General features: G+C 36.6%; 1 protein-coding gene across 1 annotated transcript in view; it reads left to right on the top strand.

The window, feature by feature from the left end:
• The first annotated feature begins 4,791 nt into the window (after positions 1-4,791).
• The window catches only part of LOC128648123 (cubilin-like), a 161,045-nt gene continuing 145,496 nt past the window's right edge, over positions 4,792-20,340 (top strand). The window contains exon 1 of the mRNA XM_053700786.1: positions 4,792-4,966. Coding sequence (XP_053556761.1) covers positions 4,837-4,966 — 130 coding nt within the window. The 5' untranslated portion in view covers positions 4,792-4,836. The remainder of the gene's footprint in view (positions 4,967-20,340) is intronic.

Below are 20,340 nucleotides of genomic sequence, written 5' to 3'. Positions count from 1 at the left end.
GTCTTGCGGAGGCAAGGGCATTCATCCTCATTTGTCTGTAACCGGAGCAGAAGGAAAAAAAGGTTGTGGAGTTATTTACCGCTTATGGAGGCAGCAGCTATAAGGAAACAGGACGATCACAGGAGGTCAAATCATGGAGCAGGCGGTTTCTTTGTGCAGGGCCCTACATTTCAGTGAGTGTCTCTCATGATGAAAGACATGGAGTGTAATAAGTATGAAGTAGGACTTACCACCTATGACTCATGTCCGGGAATACTGAACTCGAAAGAAGCTATAGTGAACTCCCACTTCCACTGAAGTCCACTCTTATTAAAAATAGATCTGGGTACAAGTTAAAAAGCCTTTATATACCTGATGACTTTTGGTCTGAGACTTAAATAATGTTTGATGTTATACCCCTATGTTTTCTGTTTCATGTATGTTCTTTAGATTTAGGTGTAATAAGTACATTATGCTTCCCACATTTTTTTGTGTTATCTCAGCCACTCAATTATTTATGTTACTCATATTCTTTACATAACCTAAGCTAAAATAGTATGATCTGTAGTAATAAAATGCCTTAATGATTCACTGAGACGAGCTAGCATTCAACAGCCGCTTAGGCTATCTAGATAATCCAGAATACTCTTTCCTATACTGCCTATGGTTAGGCATATTCACATATCACCACAAGGCTAGCTTGTTCCTACACCCTTATATATGACTTGCTGCTCACACATGAGCAAGTTTATAAATAGTTAGACATTAAATGTGTGTATAATGCTTTACATCTATTTAACTCTGGCTTTAAGCTGATTTATTACAAACTCCTATTAAACCTATTATAATACATTAGTAGATAGAGATATACTATCATAGTTTCTATTCTCTATCTGGAGTCAGTAATACATAACACCTGATAGCATCCTGATTCTATTGTTATGCATCTAGAATGAGGAAAAGACAGAAGTTGCTCAAGTTTAACCCTTGATTATATATATGAGCATAGAATGCAACACTTATCTAATATAAGGTTTTATATTGCCTTATATAGAAAGTAGAGACTTTGGAGGGGTTGTTAGAATACATTTTATTTTAATGTTGGCTAGTCTGCGCCCTAGATAGCGCATCACCATCTTATTGGGAAGTCCTCAGGCACCAATAACGACAGGCAATAACCTGTGTATGGGTTTAAAGGTTGTACTAAATTCTGACACCCTCCAGGGGTTCTGTTATTGTTTTTATGAGTTTTAAATGGATTACAAGCATACAGGCATAGAGAAGTTACGCATCCTAATGTACCAACATTGATAATAAATTGATCTATTTTCTGGCTGTAGATGGTCATGTACAACTATAATTTATTATTACACTCTCCCCTTTTTTCTTGTCGTTCTCATTTTATCCATCTCTCTCTCCCTACCCTGCAGTGATATTTTTACTTATAATTTACTTCAGCTGCTTATTTTGAAATGTTGGTAGTGATGGTTCCCCTATCATTATGTCTGTCAATTCAGAAACTGGGTCCAAAAAAGGCGCTTCCGTTCTCTTTCCCTCATATTCCCCATCCGATTCTTGCTTGGTTGTCAGTTGTCCAAGAGTGGCCGCTATGTTTCAATATGGGAAAAATGTTTATTATTAAATTTTAACATACAAAGGGATATATTTCATGAGCATACTATGAATATTCTATAAACAAGAGGTTCACTATTGGAATCCATGAGTGGTCCCCTAATGTCCATGACAGTCTTCTGTAGCTTTGTTTTTTTTTTTTTTGTTTTTTTTCTGACACTAAGAGGTTCAAAAGTGGCCTCCTATTTCATTTAGAAGACTTATAACTTACTTGGCAAACATTTATCCCTAATCAATGCTATATAAATATGCTGCATAAAACCTGTTCAATTAATATTTGAGGTACATTTGCATACTTTGTACTGGAATGTTTGTATTGCCACTAACTGAACCTTAATAAAAATTATAAAAAATATTTTAAATAAATAATTATATAGTTATGTATATTAATTAATTAATGGAAAGTTAAGAGGAAGATTTCAGTAATCTATATTAAATGACTAGTTTTATGGATGATTAACACATTCAAATGTTACATTACTCTTAAAGGGATATTCTGGTTAAAATTTGCACATAGATGAATTACATCTTTGGATAGAAACATATTTGTAATATAAATGTATTGGCAAACATGCTTCTAGTAAAAGTTATCACTGTTTTAGTGTTAACATTTTTCTCTGCACGTGCATGTGAAGCATAGCTAGATATTTTCAATGCGCCAGCATTTTACATACTGCAGCTGCTCAGAAAGCCAGTGGGGCTTGTATCATGTCAGCAATTAACAAACTGAGTCATTGCCAGATGGTACAAGCACCTTAGGCTCTCTGAGTAAGTGCTGTGTTTAACCCCTTAACGACCAACGACGTATGGGGTACGTCCTGCAAAAAAATGCAGTTAATGACCAAGGACGTACCCCGTACGTCGTTGGTCTTTGAAAGCAGTGGAAACGATCCTGATCACTTCCAACTGCTTTCATGTTATAGCAGTGATGCCTCGATATTGAGGCATCCTGCTATAACATTTTTTAGCCGTCCGATGAAGAGAGAGCCACCCTGTGGCCCTCTCTGCATCGGCCATCAATGGCCATGTTCGTTGGTGGGTGGGAGCTGATCCAGGGAGGCGGGTGGGCGGCCATCGGTGGGGAAGGGGGGCGGGATCGAGTGCGCGCGCATGCGCGGGTGCACGCGCGTGCACGTGAGCGTGTGAGCGCGCGTGCACGGGAGCGGGTGCGCGCGGGCGGGTGGGAACCCTACACTATGGAATAACTGTAAGGTGGTACTCGGTGGGAGAGAGGGTGGGAACATTACAAATTTTAACAATCTGGGAGGGTGGGAGGTTGGGGGTTGAGGGGGGGCAGCTACACTACAGAAAATACTATTTTTAAAATAATAAAATAATAAAATGTTATAAAAAACATATTTGATTTCAAACTGGGTACTGGCAGACAGCTGCCAGTACCCAATATGGCGCATAATAAGGCCGAGAGGGGGGTTAGAGAGCTGTTTGGGGGGGGGGGGGATCAGGGAAGTTGGGGGCTAAGGGGGGATCCTACAGAGCAGAATTATCTTTTTTTTTCTTTTTTAAATCCCCAAAAAACTCTTATTTTAGTACTGGCAGACTTACTGCCAGTACTTAAGATGGCGGGGACAATTGTGGGGTGGGGGAGGGAAGAGAGCTGTTTGGGAGGGATCAGGGGGTGTGATGTGTCATGTGGGAGGTTGATACCTACACTAAAGCTAAAATTAACCCTGCAAGCTCCCTACAAGCTCCCTAATTAACCCCTTCAATGCTGGGCATTATACACGTGTGGTGCGCAACGGCATTTAGCTGCCTTCTAATTACCAAAAAGCAAAGCCAAAGCCATATATGTCTGCTATTTCTGAACAAAGGGGATCCCAGAGAAGCTTTTACAACCATTTATGCCATAATTGCACAAGCTGTTTGTAAATAATTTCAGTGAGAAACCTAAAATTGTGAAAAATGTAACGCTTTATTTTTATTTGTTTGCATTTGGCGGTGAAATGGTGGCATGAAATATACCAAAATGGGCCTAGATCAATACTTTGGGTTGTCTACTACATTATACTAAAGCTAAAATTAACCCTAAAAGCTCCCTACAAGCTTCCTAATTAACCCCTTCAATGCTGGGCATAATACATGTGTGGTGTGCAGTGGCATTTTGCGGCCTTCTAAATACCAAAAAGCAATGCCAAAGACATATATGTCTGCAATTTCTGAACAAAGGGGATCCCAGAGAAGCATATACAACCATGTATGCCATAATTGCACAAGTTGTTTGTAAATAATTTCAGTGAGAAACCTAAAGTTTGTGAAACAATTTGTGAAAAAGTGAACAATTTTTTTTATTTGATCGCATTTGGTAGTGAAATGGTGGCATGAAATATACCAAAATGGGCCTAGATCAATACTTTGGGATGTCTTCTAAAAAAAATATATGCATTTCAAGGGATATTCAGGGATTCCTGAAAGATATCAGTGTCCCAATGTAACTAGCGCTAATTTTGAAAAAAAGTGGTTTGGAAATAGCAAAGTGCTACTTGTATTTATTTCCCTATAACTTGCAAAAAAAGCAAAGCACATGTAAACATTGGGTATTTCTAAACTCAGGACAAAATTTAGAAACTATTTAGCATGGGTGTTTTTTGGTGGTTGTAGATGTGTAACAGATTTTGGGGGTCAAAGTTAGAAAAAGTGTGTTTTGTTCCATTTTTTCCTCATATTTTATAAAAATTTTTATAGTAAATTATAAGATATGATGAAAATAATGGTATCTTTAGAAAGTCCATTTAATGGCGAGTAAGAGGAAAATTACAGCTAAACACAAACGCTGCAGAAATGTAAAAATAGCCTTGGTCCCAAACGGACAGAAAATGGAAAAGTGCTGTGGTCCTTAAGGGGTTAAAACAGCTATATCTTTTATTAGAAGCATTTTTGCTAAAGCATCTATATTACAAAAACGCTTCTATCAAAAACTGAAATGCATCCATGTGGATTCCAATTTTGGCTGGAATGTCCCTTTAAGTAAAAAATATTTAAGAAACATTATAAAAGAAAAAAAAAGTGCATAAGTAGTAAAATTTCAGAGCCTGGTACTTAACACTATAAGTGTTCTGATCAAGGTTCACTGCAATATAGATAACTCTGATAATGTGATATATATGCACAAAACGTTGTAGTTTCTACCCCTTCGATTCATTCTTCCATACGAAGTCTCAGGAACGTGGATCCACTCTCTGTGGATTTCCACCAGGGTTGGAACAGAAGATGAAATCTAAAAAGCTTACGAGTTTGGAAAAGGTTTTGATCACACTTTTTGTTCTTGTGACTGCTGTCTGCATTGCCTTTATAGTGCTTCATTTTGTTGGAGAGTCAAAATCATCAGAAGATATTAGTGGTAAGTAACCAAAGAAAGCTGGGTCAAGGTTTATGATATGAAGGAGGTGAATGCAAATGAACAAAATGGTCCTAGATTTTTCACCCCTCTTAATTCTGATTTCATAAGGGGGATAACACTCCAAAACTATCTTCATTCTTTTTACAACCAAATCAAATTTGCTTAATTTACTTGGTATCATTTGTTGAAAAACATATAGGCAGGCTCAGGAGCAGCAATGCAGTACTAGATGCTAGCGGAACTCATTGGGTTCCATTTATCAAAGGGCGGGCGGGCGAGGTTTGCTGTCTTGAACCTTGTTTGCCCAGCCTTGCTGCCCGCAGTTAAAATTGCACAAATCGCTGATTTTGCCATGCCGCACGCTGCTTGCACGCGGCCAATCACGCGCAAGAGCGGGCTGTCAATAATCACTATACAATCTGATTGAGATGAGAGCTATCCGCCACCAAAAGCGTTGCAACTGTAGCTACTTAGCATTCCAGGCTCCGCTGGGGTTTTCAAAACAGCAATCACTGCTTGGAAAATGGAGCCCATTGTGTGAGCCAATGGCAAGAGGCATATAAGGGCAGCCACCAATTATCAGCCAGCTCCCTGTAATACATTGCTGCTCCTGAGCCTATCTAGAAGTACATTGGAAAGTTGTTTAAATTTGCATGTTCTATCTGAATCACAAAAGTTAAGTTTTGACTTTACTGTCGTTTTAACAATTTAAAATGTCTCTAACAGGCTTTGTAGCTTGGTTAATGAATTTTCCTAATTCTCCACTGGAACACTTGATGTATTTATGGGATAATTAAAATTAAACGTTTAAGATTCAGACAGAGCATACCATTAAACAAAAGAAAAATCCAATTTATTTATTTCTCTTAGTATTCTTTGTTGAACCTTAGCTAATCAACTGACCCTATAAAGGATTCTCCAAAACAGAGATCCCTAAGAGTTTTCTGCGATAACTCTGCCATGTCAGATGAGCCTCAGAATAAAGCTAAGTTGTTCTAAGATATTGGCTGCAATTAAGAAAGAGATTTCAATTATTATTGGCAGGGCCAAATTGCATTTTTTTTATTTTTAAATAATTATATATTTTTTAGTTATTTATTGACCTGATTCAATCCGGTTTTGTTTATAGAATCTGTTCTGCATTTTCATAACTGTGATCTAAATGATAGTTCTAGTAAGGAAAACATTCTCCATTATAAAATTATATCTTTTCTAGATCAGTGTTTATCAACTCCAGTTCTCAGGACCCTTAACAGGCCAGATATTCATTATATCTTAACTAGAGCACAGGTGAAACAATCAGCTGATCAGTAACCATGGTTACTGACCTGCTCTCACCCTTCAGCTGATTATTTCACCTGTGCTCTAGTTGAGATATAATGAGTATCTGGCCTGGGTTCTGCGGACTAGAGTTGAGAAACACTGTTCTAGATTGAGACTGAATTATATGACTATATTTAAAACCAGATTAAGCAGACATTAAAGGGACAATGTAGTGCATGTTTTCTCCTGCGAAGAATAGCTTTTAGCAGTATCATTTAAATATTATTATTAATAATAATAATTTATTTGGTAATTTTAACCATATTAACAATCCCTGCTTTTAAAGAGGCATTAAACACTTTGAGATGGCAATATAAAATGATAAATCATATAAATATTAAATAGTCTGCAATATACTTTCATTATTTATTTTGTCCCCTTTTCCTGCAATTGAATTCTGAAATTTTGAGCTTTTCAGTTCCTGTTAGAAATGGAAGTGCAGAACACTGTTATATTCCACACAGCCACTGGCTGCACACTCTACTGACCTATTTATAACTGTCCCTAATTGGCCATAGCAGTGAAAGTAACCTTAGTTACAACATGGCAGCTTTCCATTGTTTTTTAGTCACTAAAACTTTACATTTGTTTTGTCAAATATTTATAGAGCTAATGAAACTTTAAAAACGTCATCTACATGCTATTCTCAGACTAATCTTTTATTTGAATGCATCATTCTATTTAGCATTTATTTAGTGTTTAATGTTGCTTTAATAAAGGAGACGTAATAGCACAGGGGCAGTGCATGCAGTTTGGTTGCCTCTTATGGGCTGCGATCCGATATAAATCGTCGCCCGCAAAAGCCAGCGATGCCAAAATTTGCGCTGGTTTGGTATCACATATGCGGCGTAACATAGAAGTTACGCTCGTATATTTCTGCCTTCGGCCGTAGTTTTTTGGCCCATAGACAGGTATACCAAACCAGCGCAGTTTGGTATCCAATATACAGCGTAAGGACTTATGTGGCGAAAATGGAGAAATCTTACTCCATTTTCACCTAGCCACAAATTGCAGGCGTAGTAAGCCTTACGCTGTGTATCGGAGCCCCGTAACTCCCTAAACTAGCTGCAAAATAAAACCTAACGCATGCGCAATATCTATCTACCTGTCAACCGCGATCCCCCGCCGCAATCCCTAATAAAGTGTTTAACCCCTAAACCGCCGCTCCTGGACCCAGCCGCCACCTACATTAAATGTCTAACCCCCTAATGTGAGCCCCCTACACCGTCGCCACCTACATTAAAATTATTAACCCCTAATGTAATCCCCATACACCGCCGCCATCTATATTAAAATTATTACCCCCAAAATGTGAGCCCCCTACCCCGCCGCCACCTATTTTAACTATATTACCCCCTAATCTAATCCCCCTACACTGCCGCCACCTATTTTAAATGTATTAACCCCTAATCTAATTCCCCTACACCGCCGCCACCTATATTAAATGTATTAACCCCTAATCTAATCCCCCTACACCGCCGCCACCTATAATAAATTTATTACCCCCTAAAATACTAAACTGTCCCTACCCTAAACTAAAATAAAAATTGCCCTGAAAAGGGCTTTTTGCGTGGCATTGCCCCAAAGTAACCAGCTCTATTACTAGCCCTTAAAGGGGCCTTTTGCGGGGCATTGCCCCAAAGTAACCAGCTCTTTTACCAGCCCTTAAAAGGGCTTTTTGCGGGGCATTGTCACAAAGTAACCAGCTCTTTTGCCTGTAATCTAAATCCCCCTACACTGCCGCCATCTATAATAAATGTATTACCCCCTAATCTAATCCCCCTACACCGCCGCCACCCATATTAAAATTATTAACCCCTAATCTAATCCCCCTACACAACCGCCACCTATATTAAATTAATTAACCCCTAATCTAATCCCCCTATACCGCCGCCACCTATATTAAATTAATTAACCCCTAAAATACTAAAATTTCCCTACCACTAAACCTAAGTCTAACCCTACAAATAGCCCTGAAAAGGGCTTTTTGCGTGGCATTGCCCCAAAGTAAACAGCTCTATTGCCAGCCCTTAAAAGGGCTTTTTGTGGGGCATTGCCCCAAAGTAATCAGCTCTTTTACCAGCCCTTAAAAGGGCTTTTTGCGGGGCATTGTCACAAAGTAATCAGCTCTTTTGCCTTTAATCTAAATCTTCCTATACCGCGGCCACCTATAATAAATGTATTACCCCCTAATCTAATCCCCCTACACCGCCGCCACTTATATTAAATATATTAACCCCTAATCTGACCCCCCTACACCGCCGCCACCTATATTAACTATAGGGTTAATATATTTAATATAGTTATTATATTATATATATTAACTATATTAACCCTATCTAACTCTAGCACCCCTAACTTAATTATTATTAAAATAAATCTAAATAATATTAATAATATTAACTAAATTATTCCTATTTAAAACTAAATACTTACCTATAAAATAAACCCTAAGATAGCTACAATATAATTCATAATTACATTGTAGCTATTTTAGGGTTTATATTTATTTTACAGGTAACTTGGTATTTATTTAACTAGGTACAATAGCTATTAAATAGTTAATAACTATTTAATACCTACCTAGTTAAAATAATTACCAATTTACCTGTAAAATAAATCCTAACCTAAGTTACAAATACACCTACACTATCAATAAATGAAATAAACTACAAATATCTAAACTAAAATACAATTAAATACACTAAACTAAATTACCAAAAAAAAACACTAAATTACAAAAAATAAAAAAAGATTACAAGATTTTTAAGCTAATTACACCTATTCTAAGCCCCCTAATAAAATAACAAAGCCCCCCAAAATAAAAAAAATTCCCTACCCTAATCTAAATTACAAAAGTAATCAGCTCTATTACCAGCCCTTAAAAGGGCCTTTTGTGGGGCATTGCCCCAAAGTAATCAGCTCTTTTGCCTGTAAAAGAAACAACAATCCCCCATTACAACCCACCACCCAAATACCCCTACTCTAACCCACCCAATCCCCCCTTACAGTAGCTCTTATTCTATTGGCTATTCAAATCAGCCAATAGAATTAAAGTAGCTTGCATCCGATTGGCTGATTTGAATTTGAAGGCTCAAATCAGCCAATAGGAATTCAAGGGACGCCATTTTTAATCGCGTACCTTGAATTCCTATTCAGTGTACGGCGGCGATCGTATGAAGAGGATCCTCCACGCTCCGGCTCCGGTCTTCAGTTCCAGCATCGCTGATCTTCAGTTCCAGCATCGCCGGTCTTCCGTTCCAGATGGACGGTCTTCAGCTCCGCGGTCATCAGTCTTCAACTCCTCCGCTCCGCGCCGGCTGGATCCTGGAAGAAGAAGAGGTCGCTGCCTGGAACAGGACCTTCTCCACCGGTCTTCAGGACAGGTAAGGAGCACTTGGGGGTTAGACTTAGGTTTTTTAAGGGGGGATTGGGTGGGTTAGAGTAGGGGTATGTGGGTGGTGGGTTGTAATGGGGGGTTGTTGGTTTTTTTACAGGCAAAAGAGCTGATTACTTTGGGGCAATGCCCCACAAAAGGCCCTTTTAAGGGCTGGTAATAGAGCTGATTACTCTTGTAATTTAGATTAGGGTAGGGAATTTTTTTTATTTTGGGGGGCTTTGTTATTTTATTAGGGGGCTTAGAATAGGTGTAATTAGCTTAAAAATCTTGTAATCTTTTTTTATTTTTTGTAATTTAGTGTTTTGTTTTTTTGTAATTTAGTTTAGTGTATTTAATTGTATTTTAGTTTAGATATTTGTAGTTTATTTCATTTATTGATAGTGTAGGTGTATTTGTAACTTAGGTTAGGATTTATTTTACAGGTAAATTGGTAATTATTTTAACTAGGTAGCTATTAAATAGTTATTAACTATTTAATAGCTATTGTACCTAGTTAAAATAAATACCAATTTACCTGTAAAATAAATATAAACCCTAAAATAGCTACAATATAATTATGAATTATATTGTAGCTATTTTAGGGTTTATTTTATAGGTAAGTATTTAGTTTTAAATACTGGCAGCGGTGTAGGGGGATTAGATTAGGGGTTAATATAGGTGGTGGCGGTATAGGGGGATTAGATTAGAGGTTAATATATTTAATATAGGTGGTAGCGGTGTAGGGGGATTAGATTAGGGGGTAATATATTTAATATAGGTGGCGGCGGTGTAGGGGGATTAGATTAGGGGGTAATACATTTATTATAGGTAGCGGCAGTATAGGGGGATTTAGATTACAGGCAAAAGAGCTGGTTACTTTGGGGCAATGCCCCGCAAAAAGCCCTTTCAAGGGCTGGCAATATAGCTGGTTACTTTGGGGCAATGCCACGCAAAAAGCCCTTTTCAGGGCTATTTGTAGGGTTAGACTTTTAGGGGTTAATTAATTTAATATAGGTGGCGGCGGTATAGGGGGATTAGATTAGGGGTAACATAGTTAATGTAGGTGGCAGCGGGGTAGGGGGCTCACATAAGGGGGTAAAACATTTAATGTAGCTAGCGGCGGTGTAGGGGGCTCAGATTAGGGGGTAATATAGATAATGTAGGGGTTAATATATTTATTGTTAGGAGTGAGAGGGGGGATTGAGGATAGAGGGGTGTACATGTCGGGCTATGTTTGGGAGGCGTGTTAGACAGTAACGGGAGATTTAATAACTTAGTCAGGTTTTTTATGCGGCGGCAGTTTCTAAAGTGCCGTAAGTCACTGGCGACTCCAGAAATTTGTACTTACGCAGATTTCTGGACATCGCTGGTTTGTCAGACTTACGGCACTTTAGCATCTGACGGCGCCGTATATGTGATAGCTTGAGTTGCGAGCTGAAACTATGGGCGGCGCAGGTTTCCACGCTTGCGCCGAAACCTGCACCGTATATCGGATCGCGGCCATGATCAGAGAAAATGATCAGTGCTAGGGATTATTGTTTTTGAATATATTATTATTATTATTAACGTACTGATATTCTACCTAGATGTAAAATGCACTATCATTTATCCACATTTAGACACTACCTGTCTTCCTGAAAGTATTACAGAGTTTAATTGCCTGACCAGTCAGGAAGATACTCCTCTTAGAGATGGTCTTCTAAGAGATTTACCTATATTGCCTAATAGGGAATCTAGCTCTGCATTAAGGTTGTCACTGTTAGTTGTATACATGGCTATGTGGCCATCACTATTCTCATTTTTTCCTTTGGTCCACCCTTGATTTAAAGATATTCCTTATTCTTCTTCCACTTAAAAAATAAATAACTATTTACCACTGTCACTCCTTTTTAGAGCTAATATATATTTAAAATGTAGCTGTATTTTTAACACTTACATTGTGGTTAATGAAACATCTTACACAGCACTATGTCGCAAATGAGATAGGAAGCATTTACTATTATTATAGATTGTTTGCTTAAAGGGACAGTCTAGTCAAAATTAAACGTTCATGATTCAGATAGTTTGTGTAATTTTAAACAACTTTCCAATTTACTTATATAATCAAATGTGGTTTGTTCTCTTAGTACTCTTAGTTGAAAGCTAAACCTAAGTAGGCTCATATGCTAATTTCCAAGCCCTTGAAGGCCGCCTCTTATCTGAATGTATTTGACAGTTTTTCACAGCTAAAGGGTGAGAGTTCATGTGTTCCATATAGAAAACATTGTGATCATGCCCATGGAATTACTTATGAGAGGGCACTGATTGGCTAAAATGCAAGTCTGTCAAAATAACTGAAATAAGGGGGAAATCTGCAGAGGCTTAGATACAAGGTAATCACAGCGGTAAAAATGATATTAATATAACAGTGTTGGTTATGCAAAACGGAGAAATTGGTAATAAAAGGATTATCTATCTTTTTAAACAATAACAATTCTAGAGTAGATGGTCCCTTTAATAGAAAGGCAATACCTTAGTTGGCAAAACATATGTTGTAATGTATTAGAAATATGCATCTGTGAAAAAAAAAACATCCATCCATAAATAGACATAAAAGTTTTCACTATCTTTTCATATTAGTATCTGTAATAGCAATAATGACATATGACGTACAGAACAAATAAAACCTGAATTCTCATATAGCAAATCCCTTTGAGTACCAAAATCAAATTATATAGAGCTATTTATGGAATGTCAATCATTAAATCTTTGGTGTGAGTAATATCAATCAACTCCTAAGGGATATCATAAAAAGACAGCAGTTCCTATCATTTGTCATAAAAAACGAAGCTTTAGATGGTGCAGAAATGCACATTTATCTAGTTGCCCTGTCATGTTAAAGTAAGCAATTTAAAAACAAACAAAATGTAGTGCAATTTGGGCGCCATTTTTTTTAACCCCTTAAGGACCAGGCACTTCAGACAAAAACTTCCCCAAAAGACCAGAGCATTTTTAGCATTTTTGCCATCACTACATTTTAACAGAAATAGAGCCTTTTTTTTTTTTACCTATCAAAACTATATATATTTTTTTAGTAGACAACCCAAAGTATTGATGTTGACCCATTTTGGTATATTTCATGCCACCATTTCACTGCCAAATGCTATCAAATAAAAAGAAATCGTTAACTTTTTCACAATTTTAGGTTTCTCACTGAAATGATTTACAAACAGCTTGTGCAATCATGGCACAAATAGTTGTAAATGCTTCTCTGGGATCCCCTGTTCAGAAATAGAAGACATATATGGCTTTGGCATTGCTTTTAGATAATTAGAAGGCCGCTAAATGCCACTCCGCACCACACTTGTATTATGCCCAACAGTGAAGGGGTTAATTAGGTAGCTTGTAGCGTTAATTTTAGCTTTAGAGTAGAGATCAGCATCCCACCTAACACACCCCACCCCCTGATCCCTCCTGATCCCTCTCAAACAGCTCTCTTCCCTCCCCCACCCCCCAAAGGTCACCCCCATCTTAAGTACTGGCAGAAAGTCTGCCAGTAGAAAAATAAAAGTTATTTTTTGTTTTTTTTTTACATTTTTTTTTATTATATATTTTTGCAAGGTAGTATCCCCCCTTACTTCCCAACCTCCCTGATCCCCCCAAACAGCTCTCTAACCCTCCCCTCTCTACTTATTTGCGGCCATCTTAGGTACTGGTAGCTGTATGCCAGTACCCAGTTTGCTGCAAAATAGGAAATTTAAAATATATATATATATATATATATATATATATATAATACAATTTTTTTTGTAGTGTAGCTGCCCCCCTCAATACCCAAACCCCCCTCCCCCTCCCAGATCCCTTTTCCTCAAATTATCCGACATATTAAACCCCTCCTCCCTCCTTCCCCCTCCTTAACACAATTTAATACAGGTACCAGGTTTATAGTGACATTGTTCAGGAAGTCCCTACCAGTGGGTCATAGTGACCAGCCATCAGATGCCACTACTATTTAGTGATCTGCACTGTCACCAAACATTAATGGATCATATTGGGTCACAAATCTAAACTGAATCTTTTATGAAAAATGAATTGTTGCTTCATATTTTAATTGTGGCTCCATTATAACAAATTAGATAGGATCTAGTTCTGAATTGCTCAAATATTTCCCCTAAGACATTTCTTTTATTCTAGATTTACACTAAATACTAAACCATAGCAGGTTTATATACCAATTATATTATGCACTGTATTATTTGAGATGAAACACAGTTAAAAGAGTTAAAAGGGACTGCAAAAACTACACCTAAATATGATACCATTAAGTTAAATAGGATTGAAAAAGGTCAAAATACCAGTGTATCTTTTAAAGATGTGAGAACTAAGCACACATTGTTAAAACACCAGGATAAGAAACTGCATTTCATTGGCTTTTCCAAATCAGGTCACCTATGACAAAATGAGTGTCACCATGAAAGTCATGTCTGAAATTCAACAACAAAAAATATATATTTAGACAAGTTAAAAATATTTTTTTTCATGAAGAACGATTACTATAAAGCTGTTTAAAGGCACAAGAAACAAAATTGTCTTTCGTGGTTAGAGTAGACAGTGCATACAATTTTTAAAATGTTTACAAAATTTACAAAAACAAATTTGATGTATATAATTATAAGAAATGCATCACTAAGTTAAGTTAGGACCTGGCAAACAACTGAATGTTCCACATACTTGATTAGTATTACCTTTAGCTGAATATTTCTATTTTAGAATGTAAGAGCTATTCCAATACATCAATCCATTCTAATTCATAAAATCAGCAGTGTGAAGTGTTACATTCTCTTTGTGGGGCTTTCTAATTTGCTACAATTCCAATCCATTTGAACTCATTGTATCCATGGACAGCGCTGCGGAATATGTTGGTGCTTTCTAAATAAAGTATAATAATAATAATATAAACTCAGTGAGAAACCTTGTTTATTGTATGGTCATCTTCTGGCATCAAACCATGTAAACTCCAGGAATATTTTTCAAGCATTTTTTTCAAAATATTTTTTTACTTTTCTATTCCATCAATGTTTATAAAATTTTGAACATACCCAGTTCATATGAAAATAAACATAATTGTTTCCTGGTTTAATAAAATGTATTTATGTAAAGCTATTGTAGGAACACCCTATAAAGGGATTGATATCTCTCACTCCCACTGAGTGGTTGTTTATTCTAAAGTCTTTTGTATACATAACTTTTCTTAAGTACAGTGTTGAATTACTAAAAACTATAAAGGGGATATTTGCAAAAAATAAATACACTCCAACAGATAAAATAGATCATTAAAAACATATTAAAGGGGAGACAGTCATATTAAAACAATAAGGGAGGACTGTCAAATTATGGCCCTGGGGGCAATAATATTGCCTAGGTATAACAGCCCACTCATTTAAAATGTTATTTTTAATATATATATATATATATATATATATATATATATATATATATATATATATATATATATATATATATATATATATATATATATATACACACACTCTGTATATGCAATGCTTTTTGATCACTGTGAGCACTGATAAAAACTAAAATAAAAAGTTTATAAGATTTTGTGCTCTGCCTATTAGGTGATTTACTGTGTACACCAGGTACATCCCAAAAGTATGCCTATGAAACATGAACTGCTGGGCACTGCACCTGCATTGGCCCTGATTCCACCACAAACAGCAGCCTTAAGGGCAATTGACACCATGCCCCCCCCCTTTATTCCAGTCCACTTTAGAAACAAAGCAAAAGGTTACCACATAGTATAACTGTGTATATCTCAATTATAGAAGAAAAAAACATGTAATAAACTCTCAAGCTGCTAGAGCACTATAGAAAAGTGCTAAGGGTACCATCTAGCTAGCTGGACTCTGGTTACAGGAAAGGCAGGATCTTTAAGATATTCCAGTCAAACCAATCGACTATCAAAATAAAAGGTTAAAAGCTATTCATTTTGAAACATGCAACGCGTTTCTCAGCCCACAATTCTGGCTGTTCCATCAAGCATACCCTTTAAATAAAAAATAGAAAACGTATTTGTTATTCATCGTCCATAATTAATCAACTAGCTGTCAGGTTTTACATTGGCTTCATACATTTTACTTCTGTGAAGGTACATAAAAAAAACCATGAAAACATCTTGGGTAGTCTGTTTCTTATAGTTTTTAACCAGCTTTTTCTGTTATATTATATATATATATATTTTATGCTGTTTATTTTTCTGAATCAAACAGCAGATTATTCAGTGTTTCAGAATGACATGGAGAGAAAAAAACACACAAGACACATATGGTTTTTTCAAACGATTCTTCCATGTTTTACAAATTTGCAAATATGTTGAAGTAATTCCAGAATATCTGTGCAGTTTCATTGTGTTATACTTTTCTAGGTTCATTTGTGGATTTCTTTCACTTTTTATCCACAAAAAAACCTTTTTTATTTATGTTTTATTTTATTTTTTTAATTTGCTTTCTATCCTTAAATCATTTTATTGTGTTATGTGTATTACTTCATATTTTGCACCTCTACAGTACATTAACTAACTGATTTTGATTAATTTAGAGATAGATCTTGTTTTCATTATTCCAAAGGTCAAGGAGCAGATACATTTTTATCATGAAAAGCAGAGATTATCAGGCTCATATATACACAATATCTTAACTTGTGTAATCTTATCGTATGCATTCTCTGTTACTTGGACCTATGTTCCCTGTGTACCAGATTCTCCCTTTTATGATTGAAAGTTTGGTTTAAAATTGTTAAATATTTTCCAACTCAAATCATATGACTGGTTACTTTGACCTCAAATAATGACAGCTGGCATAAATAAAACAGATCATGCAAAAATAAATGTAATAATACCAGGTATAAGTGTACAAACGTACATAGTTAACATTTAAACAAATAAATCTTTATTTAAAAATAAATGACATTTTTGGGAAAGTGACTAAAATGTGTGCGTACTTTAGTCCTGATTGTAGTCAAACTTGAAAGTGTTGTAAAAGGTAATAACACACACACACACTCTCCTACAACACACTCATACACTACACACACTCGGACATACAACACACACTCATACAACACATACACAACACACACACTCTTATGTAACACACGTACCACACACACTCTTATAGAAAAACATACATCACACACACTCTCCAACAACACACTCACACACTACAAACACTCGGACATACAACACACACACTCTTATATAAAACACACACTCTCCTACAACACACTCACACACTACAAACACTCGGACATACAACACACACACACTTATACAACACATACACAACACACACACTCTTATATAACACACACACCACACACACTCTCCTACAACACACACCATACACACTCTTCTTCAACACAAACACAATAGCCACCCGGTAAACATGGTGTGGAGGGCAGTGGCATTACTGAGGGGGAACTAATAGGCACTTGTAGGAAAGGAGTAGAAGAGGAAGCTAGTGGGCTGCTCTAAGTAAAATTATCATCATTTGTTGTGCTTTATCCTAGATGCGCAAAGCAAAACAACTTTCTTACTTGTATTTGAAGTTTAAGTGCTCTTTGCCAAGGCTTAGTCATGGCTTTTTATTCTATCATAGTAGATGAGGTTGAAAAAAGACAGAAGTTTATTCAAGTTCAACCTATACAAATCTTACAATAAAAGCTCCAGTTGAGTTCAAATGAATCCCATTGTTTATGTTTAGTAGTAGGAAACACAGCAAAGACATTTTGTGTTTGTCTGAGTAGCTTTGTACACAGTCAAACATCTAAGGTATTCTGTCATCAGAAACAGGTGGTGCACTACATAAGCCATTTTTATTGCGCTGTTATTACAAGTGAAAAAAAATTGTGATTGCGGTAGTGCAATCACCATTTATGCTTCAATCCTTACCGTGGTCTCAGAGCTGTGGTTAACTGTTTTACGAAACAAAAAAGTTGCACAAAACACTTCAAAAATACATTACAAAGTGCATTTACACTCATATTAAAACTGTCTAATATTTAAAACAAATATTGCACACAAAAAAAGTTATAAGGGCTCAAAGATAGGAGATCTCGGGTGTTAGAGAAAAAAAAAAGGCTGGCAAATGGGTTTAACATTGAGACACATACATATAAATTTCTAAAGATGGACATGTATTTAACCCCTTAGTGACCAGACCACTTTTCCATTTGTTGACCATTTGGGACCAGGGCAATTTTTGCATTTCTGCAGTGTTTGTGTTTAACTGTAATTTTTCATCTTACTTATTTACTGTACTCACACATATTATCTACCGTTTTTCTCGCCATTAAATGGACTTTCATTAAGATACCATTATTTTCATCATATCTTAGAACTTACTATAAAAAAAATGATAAAATATGAGGAAAAAAAACACACTTTTTCTAACTTTGACCCCCAAAATCTGCTACAGATCTACAACCACCAAAAAACACCCATGCTAAAAAGTTTCTAAATTTTTTCCTGAGTTTAGAAATACGCAATGTTTACATGTTCTTTGCTTTTTTTGCAAGTTATATGGCAATAAATACAAGTAGCACTTTGCTATTTTCAAACCATTTTTTTTCTCAAAATTAGCGATACTTACATTGGAACACTGATATCTGTCAGGAAACCCTGAATAACCCTTCACATGTTTATATTTTTTTTAGTAGACAACCCAAAGTATTGATCTAGACCCCTAATCTGCCCCCCCTACACCACCGCCACCTACATTATATTTATTAACCCCTAATCTGCCCCCCCCTGAAGCACTGTTCCAATCACACAATAGAATGCGAGCTCAATCCTATTGGCTGATTGCATAAGCCAAAAGGATTTTTCCTACCTTGATTCTGATTGGCTGATAGAATTCTATCAGCCAATTGGAATTGAAGGGACGCCATCTTGGATGACGTCACTTAAAGGAACCGTCATTTTTCAAGAAGACGTCGGATGAAGAGGATGCTCCGTGTCGGATGTCTAGAAGATGGAGCCGCTCCGCGCCGGATGGATGAAGATAGAAGATGCCGTCTGGATGAAGACTTCTGCCCGTCTGGAGGACCTCTTCTGCCCGTCTGGAGGACCACTTCTGCCGGCTTCGTTGAGGACTTTGGCCCGGTTGGGTGAAGACTTCTCACGGTAGGGTGATCTTCAAGGGGTTAGTGTTAGGTTTTTTTAAGGGGGGATTGGGTGGGTTTTAGAGTAGGGTTGGTTGTGTGGGTGGTGGGTTTTAATGTTGGGGGGGGTTGTGATTTTTTTTTACAGGTAAAAGAGCTGATTACTTTGGGGAAATACCCCGAAAAAGGCCCTTTTAAGGGCTATTTGTAATTTAGTGTAGGGTAGGGCTTTTTTTATTTTGGGGGGGGCTTTTTTATTTTGTTAGGGGGATTAGATTAGTTTAAAAATCTTGTAATTTGTTTATTATTTTCTGTAATTTAGTGGGGGGTTTTGTACTTTAGATAAGTTTATTTAATTGTATTTAATTGTATTTAGTTTAGGGAATTAATTTAATTATAGTGTAGTGTTAGGTGTAATTGTAACTTAGGTTAGGTTTTATTTTACAGGTATATTTGTATTTATTTTAACTAGGAAGTTATTAAATAGTTAATAACTATTTAATAACTATTGTACCTAGTTAAAATAAATACAAACTTGGCTGTAAAATAAAAATAAACCCTAAGATAGCTACAATGTAACTATTAGTTATATTGTAGCTAGCTTAGGGTTTATTTTACAGGTAAGTATTTAGTTTTAAATAGGAATTATTTAGTTAATGATATTAATATTTATTTAGATTTATTTTAATTATTATTAAGTTAGGGGGTGTTAGGGTTAGACTTAGGTTTAGGGGTTAATAAATTTAATATAGTGGCAGCGACGTTGGGGGCGGCAGTGTAGGGGGGCAGATTAGGGGTTAATAAATATAATGTAGGTGGCGGCGGTGTAGGGAGTGTAAGATTAGGGGTTAATAAGTATAATGTAGGTGGCGATGGGCTCCGGGAGCTGCGGTTTAGGGGTTAAACACTTTATTTAGTTGCGGCGGGGTCTGTGAGCGGCGGTTTAGGGGTTAATACATTTATTAGAGTTGCGGTGGGCTCCGGGAGTGGCGGTATAGTGTATTGGTGGCGTCGAATGCAAGTAAGTTGACGGCTTGATAAATAGATGCCAAAGTATTGATCTAGGACAATTTTGGTATATTTCATGTCACCATTTCACCGCCAAATCTGATCAAATAAAAAAAATTGTTAACTTTTTTCACAATTTTAGGTTTCTCACTGAAATTATTTACAACAGTGCAATCATGGCACAAGTGGTTGTAAATTCTTCTATTCTTCTCTAGGATCCACTTTGTTCAGAAATAGCAGATATATATGGCTTTGGCATTGCTTTTTGGTAATTAGAAGGCTGCAAAATGCTGCTGCACACCATACGTGTATTATGCCCAGCAGGAGTTAATTAGGTAGCTTGCAGGGTTAATTTTAACTTTAGTGTAGAGATCAGCCTCCCACCTGACGCATCCCACCCCCTGATCCCTCCCTGACCCCCCTCAAACAGCTCTCTTCCCTCCCCCACCTCACAATTGTCACCGCCAGACAGAAAGTCTAACAGTACTAAAATAAAAGCCTTTTTTTT

The sequence above is a fragment of the Bombina bombina genome, chromosome 2 (genome assembly GCF_027579735.1).
Source record: "Bombina bombina isolate aBomBom1 chromosome 2, aBomBom1.pri, whole genome shotgun sequence".
Classification (NCBI taxonomy): Eukaryota; Metazoa; Chordata; class Amphibia; order Anura; family Bombinatoridae; genus Bombina; species Bombina bombina.
Note: the sequence above shows the minus strand (reverse complement) of the source record. Positions and strands in the feature narration are given on the sequence as shown.